Raw genomic sequence first — 6,469 nt, 5'->3', positions numbered from 1 at the left:
CCCCCCCCCCCCCCCCCCCCCCCCCAGTCTGAGAAAAGCTACTGGACTACAGCTGAACTGTGCTCAGACTGAGTCAATAGATCTAACAGAGTGGAGAATAAATATAAGACAAGTAATACTGTAGTTTAATGTTTTGGCAATGTCCAACTTTGATGATAAATTAAATTCTTCTGCACTGGCTTAGACTAAAATTAATTGCGAAGAGGAGGAAAGAGCCAAGGCAAAGTGCAGCTGACAAGACTGGAGAAAGAACAAAACAGTACTGCAAAGTGCTACTTAAATTAACTGATTTATATTGTCTAAGCTGAACCAAATCAAACAGTAGTTTGGGGGAAAACAGATGGACAGAGAAAGAGCAGTTCAAGTTCAAGTTCAAGTCAAGGTGAGTACAAACAGACAGATAGACTGACAGATTGCTTAACATGAATAAAACTGGAGATTGAGAACAAAGAGATCAAGAGATGGAGTTTAAACAAAATAAAATAATAAAGGTAAGAGATAACAAGAAAGAAAAACAGAGCCAAAAAAATAGCAAGGGGGAACTAAGGGAGCGGTGATAGAGTAAGGAAAGAAGGGAAGAAGGGAGAAGGTGAGAGCCAGAACGGGTGAAAGGGCAGGCTTGTTCTGGGTCTCAGGGGCCACTTTAACACCACACTTTACAGTGTAAAAATACTGCTAGCCCTCCGACTGACCGCCTTTGATCGGACAGTGTGTCAGAGACATTGCGTCGTCAGACAGGCCTCATTCAAATAAATAAGGACGCTGTGTTTTTTAACGCAGAGGTAAATTCGGTTTGAACGCCGGCCTTAACTTAAGCAGTGAGTATGTATGTTTGGTTGTGTGTGAGGAGAAGGAGGGAAATAAATATAGAGAAAGAATGTGTATGAAAAACAAAGAGAGTTCATGTTTGCTGACATTTGAGTGTGAGTGTGCATGGACATTTATGACAGAGAGAGAGAGAGAGAGAGAAGAGAGGGAGAAGGGGAAGGAAAGAGAGTTGGATAAAAGGATAACAAAAGCAAAGAAAGGAGGGTTAGGTTACATGACAGGGGGACCAGGGAGACTTGGGAGGAAGGAATGTGTCCCGCCAAATCACACCTCCCACAAATAGACTGCTCTCCACTCTGTCAGAGCCAATTATCTGAGCAAACAACCACCCTGATGATTGTGTGTTTGTGTGTGGGCCTCACCTTCTCCCCTCTGACAATGTGCAAGGTGTTTATTGCACAATCTGCTACTGTGCTTTTTGAAATGTTACACACTCTCAGCTATCTTAAGTGTCACGTCTAGTGTCACGTCTAACGTTTGTATGCATGTAGTAATGTGATTAAAGAAGCTGTGAGAGGTTACCCAGTTTCCCAGCCAGCTCTGGGGCGTGTTCAGAGTCACCATTGGCCGTCCCTGCTCCACCTCTTAAACTGGAGTCATCTGTTGACACAGAGAAGTAGACAAGAAGCATCATTAGTCAAATAACAACTTCTAAATAATTGAACGTGAGTGATATTCAGCATCGCAAGCTCTAAGCATCAGACAAATACATATTCATTTGTACTTTCAATTGTCTGTGCTGAATTGTCATGATGAAGTCACAATTTCTACACCCAGTTGTTACACCAAGTACAATAAACATTAATCCATTGCTCAGCTCGGTATATGTGGTACAAAAAAGAAGACACTATAAACCCTCACAAGTGTATGGTAGTACGAATGGATTATTTAGAAGGAGAATTTGTTTTCTGTTTTCTATTAGCATTTCACAGATGCTTTATAAGAAGCAGCTGTCTGCTATGGGGTCGTGATGTATGATGGTTTGTTGAACACAAATTCTAGATTGTGCTAGATCTGCTGCTCTCACAAATTGGATGCATATTGTTACGAGTTAGAGAGGTTGTTACGCACAAGCATCACAATTATTACTTTAACATTTAAAAATATTTAGAATATACAGGTTGTTTTAAGTACAACCCTGCAACAGTAAAAGTGTAAAAATATAGTGTTAAAAAAGCTGAGGGAGGTCTGGTGGAAAGGTGAGACTGAAGTGTCATAACTTACAGAAAAGAACTCACTTCTAGATTTCTAAAACTTACTTTCCATCCATGACTCTGCCCTCAACACCAGAAAACCAAATGACAAATAGCATGGTCTGTTTGCCCTCTAGTGTGCCTGAGCCAGAGTCTGGTGGTGATGAAAGCTGTGAAACAATGCTAAAAATCTCCTTACATGCCTCTATCCTTGACCCTAAAATGTGTGCCCTAAAATGTTTTTTTTTATTTTTTTTTTTTTTTAAATGTTTCCACAAACTACCTTTGAGGAAAAAATGAAATGATAGCAAAGAACAAATACTATTTTTGAGTACCGTCATACTGTATGTGCCTATATACATACTCCACAGTATCATATTGCTTTACTCTCACGCTGGTGTATCAGTTTCCGTCCCTCAGCATGTCTTCCCACATTGATTATCAAAAAGCTACAAACATCTGTCTGAAACTTGTCACTAGGAACCGCTTCAAGACGGAGCCAATGTACACGAGGGGCCCTTTAACAGGGAGCTGGGGAGAGCTGATACAGTGCAATATCAAGTCTGTCAAACACGTGGGGGGCTGGGGGGGGGGGAGGGGAGAGTTAACTTGGCTTGAACTTGAAGCTTCAACTAAAACCTGATGGTAGTGATGGAAAGAAAGAAATGAACCAAACAGCCTTGGACCACCTGCAGAAAATACTTGAGAGTGAATGCGTAATTGTAAATGGATCTGTTTATCGTGCATGTTGGTACATATATACGGATCTGTGTGTGGATTTCAGAAGACCACCTTAAAGCTCAGAGTGTTTAATGCAGCGCCAAATGTCTTTAAAGCATCACTATTTGGGTAATGGAGTGAAATACACATTTGAAATGCAAATACAAGGTATGACCTGCATCCTCAGGGCTGGTATTAATAGCATGCAGGCAGGCTCTGCGTGTGTTTGTGTGTATCTTGTGTGTGATATGAATTCCTGTATGGTTGTGTCAGTGCATGTGCAGCTGCGTGCATTCTGGCGTTATTTAACTAAGTGGTAACTTGAGGTGTCCTCCTTCCCTCTCTTTGAATCTCTCTTCATCCCTCCCTCCTGCCACATGCATGGCGTGTTCTTAGAAAGGGCACTGCGTTTGAAGCTGAGCGGCATGGGGGTCTGGTTTAGCACTCTTAACAGCTAGCAAAACCTCCTCCAGGCCTGGTACGAGCCAGTAAACCTTACTTGGCAGACCTCCTATGGACCAACTCACAGAGGGGGTACTGGACCGCCTCGCCTGTACATACAGTGCAGCCATACAGGCAAAGTATTGAATTATATCAAAAATTTAAAACATATCTGTAGGCAGAGGCATATCAGCAACAGGCAACAGAACATATGCCAACACGTGATGTCGCACATACAACCAGCTGGCTCCTCCATTATCACTTCACTCATGAATTGAAGAGGAAGCTTTCATCCAAAGATGTTCAGAGAACAAACTGAATGTGTGTGGTCTTACTAGTAGTGTTATAAGCGTTATTAACACCAGACTCTTGAACACTTTTTTTTTACCGTCTCGTCCTGAGTTAAACTGTAACCGTATTGTTCAGTGTGAAACCTGCAAATGGAACGCGACTGTCAGCACATTGGCCATCTAGGGTTCATTAACAGTTTCCGCCAGCAAAGTCCTTTTCACATTTTTCTTCAATTCTGTTATAAGTGCAAAGTTGTGTGGGGGGGTAGTTTTAATGTTTCACTGTTCGGTTCAAGCCGAACACATAGACTCGAAAACATATTCCCTCCCCGCTTCAGCTGTTTTCAATAAACAAAAGGTTTTCTTCTGATCCCGTTCCACCTTCTAATGTTAAGCCAGATACTTTAGCTGGTGATTACAACAACAAATCCTCACACACACACACACACACACACACACACACACACACACACACACGGCAGCGTAAAAGTGTCTCTAGGTGATAGTCAGTATTCACATCAGTGTCACGACATACAGCACATTTACGACCGATGCTAGTATATTTTAATCACATCTGCTAAAATGAAGCAGATCAAAAGCCGATCTATGGATGTTTCGTAAACCTCAGCCTGCTAGTTTTGCAGATCTGCTTTCTTTAACAACAGCCAGGCTCAGCAATGCAGCATTTTACTGCCTATGTTAGGGAAAATTAGAGTGTGTGAATATGAAAAGTTATTTGGTCGCATTGGTAGGTGACTCCGAATTTGGACACTGAGGTTTGCAAAATACATGACCAAAGATGCTTGTGAGTGTTTCTGTAGGTCCAACACATCCAACAGAGTGATACCCTTCTATCTGATCATGTCACTTTCTCCCACTTGATTTTTTACGTATAATATCAATGATTTAGGCTTATATACCCCATATCTTTTGGAGGTAACTTTAAGTATCTCATTGAATCTGAGTTGGTATTTGGCAGATACCCAAAATTAAAAGACTCAGATTGGAATAAGGGCCAAACATTTCTTATCGGGAAATCCCTACATGTCCTAGTCCAGTTTTGTTAAAAAATAAATATATACATATAATGTATGCTTTTGGACAACATGTTTCTGATTAATGTTTTTCTCGTCTTTGCTCTTGTCCCAGATGTTAAAGATTTTTTTAACCAGTAAAGTAAAGTGTATGGCAGTTTCAGGTCCCTGTACGGACCGAAGTACACAGTATTAGCTGGAGAGGTGGCAGTTCATCTCCTGAGCACTACCAAGGTGCTCTTGAGCAAGGCACCAAACCCCCAATTGGTGTCTGGCCAGCAGTCACAACCCCCCCACTTTGACATCTCTGTATAGGACCTAAGCATTTGTGTGTATTTCAGATCTGTGTGTAGTGTGTTCTAATAGAGGGGATCAATAAAGTAAAAATTATTATTATTAACCATGGAAGCATTGACAATAAAGACACCAAATATTTCCGCCAAATCTATGATTCCAGACAGTCGTAAATGTTGCAAACAGAGGGAATAATACATATCTGCCATACTTCTTTTGTCATTTATGAGTTTTGTATTCATTTCTTTATTTCTTTTATTTCAACCTTCACTAATTCCCTCTCTTCACATTTTTGCTTATGTTTCATTTGCTGCCTCTTTCCTCTTTTTTTTCTTTTCTTTTCATCTACAGGGGGGAAATGGTTCAACAGTGTGCTACATTTCACACATTTACTGGCAGGGTACCCCTGTGTAAGTGTATGTGTGTGTGTTTGTATAACCCCTTCTTGTATTTACATTTAGGTCTGTAGCAATAAGCCAGCAATTGGACATGAGCACGCTCAGAAATATGAGTCCCAACAGTCCAGCGTGTATGTGTTTAAGTGTGTGTGGTTGCATGTGTGAGTGGGTCCAGGGGGGCAGTGTTTTCCTAAAGGGTCATGTCCTCCTAGGTTTTAATATAGAGACACTGGATATGTGGACAGAACTTCTGTGTGTGCATGTGTTAAGACTGGTTGTTGCAGCACCAGGGCCAAAACCAGCCTGATGTGAGTTTGTGTATCTGACAAACCATGTAAACCACCGTTAGTCCTCTAAAACTGACCACAGTCACAGTTTCAGGATTTAAACAGGCACAGCTTGCCACACACTTGATGTTTTTACTTCATAATTCATACAGGAGCTACCGCAACTGAACACGATTTACATAACTCCGGAAGAAGATGCATTGTTTAGTTAAAGCTGGGTCCTAGAAGAATTTATTTTTGCTTCAGCAACAATAGCTTGCTTTAAAGATTGCAGTTTGACCAAAGTTGGATTTAACTAGTTGAATGGTATTTAAATGTCCAGAAATACCATAAAATCATGTTAAACCTTCACATAGATTCCAATTTGGCTCTAATTTTAACTCAATAAACTGCTTGAACATTGAGCGTGGGCAGCAGGATAAGAAAATAAATATATTTGTGTGTCAGACAGATAAACTTGAGAACCCTGTTCTTTATTGTAATACAGTTTTTCATGATGCTACCATCCTTCTCCAAACCGGTCTACTGTAACAACCAGCAAAAAAAAAACACTATTTGTCCTTCAGCAGTTTGTTGGCCTGTCATTGCACTGACCCCCCGCTAAAACACACACTGTCATTATAACTCCATCAGTTCAATGATACTTTGGAAACAATGAAACCACATGTATCTTGTGTTATAAGCCCATTATTGCTGCTGTTGGAATAACACAAGAGATTTAACTTTTTTTTATACTGGAGGGGTTTTGTTTGTGGGTGAAGAATGAGAGATCCAAGTTCTCTTTGTCTGTTTGTCTGACACACAACTCCACGTCCCAAACATACTTTTCTCTCCAGCCGCATTCACTTTTAGGAACATTTAATTGAATTCAGTTGCTGAAAGTCGCGACATTACACACAGTATTATTGCAATAAATGGTTAGATTAACGTGCTTTGGCACCAGATTCAAACGATAATACTGTAAATGTTCTGTGGGCTCTTTAG

At 40.7% G+C, this 6,469-nt stretch overlaps 1 protein-coding gene across 1 annotated transcript in view; it reads right to left on the bottom strand.

Moving 5' to 3' along the window:
- The window catches only part of fgfrl1a (fibroblast growth factor receptor like 1a), a 65,560-nt gene that overhangs the window by 6,756 nt on the left and 52,335 nt on the right, over nt 1-6,469 (bottom strand). The window contains exon 4 of the mRNA XM_034883834.1: nt 1,351-1,428. Within this exon, the coding sequence (XP_034739725.1) occupies nt 1,351-1,428 (78 nt within the window). The remainder of the gene's footprint in view (nt 1-1,350; nt 1,429-6,469) is intronic.

The sequence above is a fragment of the Etheostoma cragini genome, chromosome 10, assembly GCF_013103735.1.
Source record: "Etheostoma cragini isolate CJK2018 chromosome 10, CSU_Ecrag_1.0, whole genome shotgun sequence".
In the NCBI taxonomy this organism is placed as follows: Eukaryota; Metazoa; Chordata; class Actinopteri; order Perciformes; family Percidae; genus Etheostoma; species Etheostoma cragini.
This window is presented reverse-complemented; position numbering and strand designations above follow the sequence as displayed.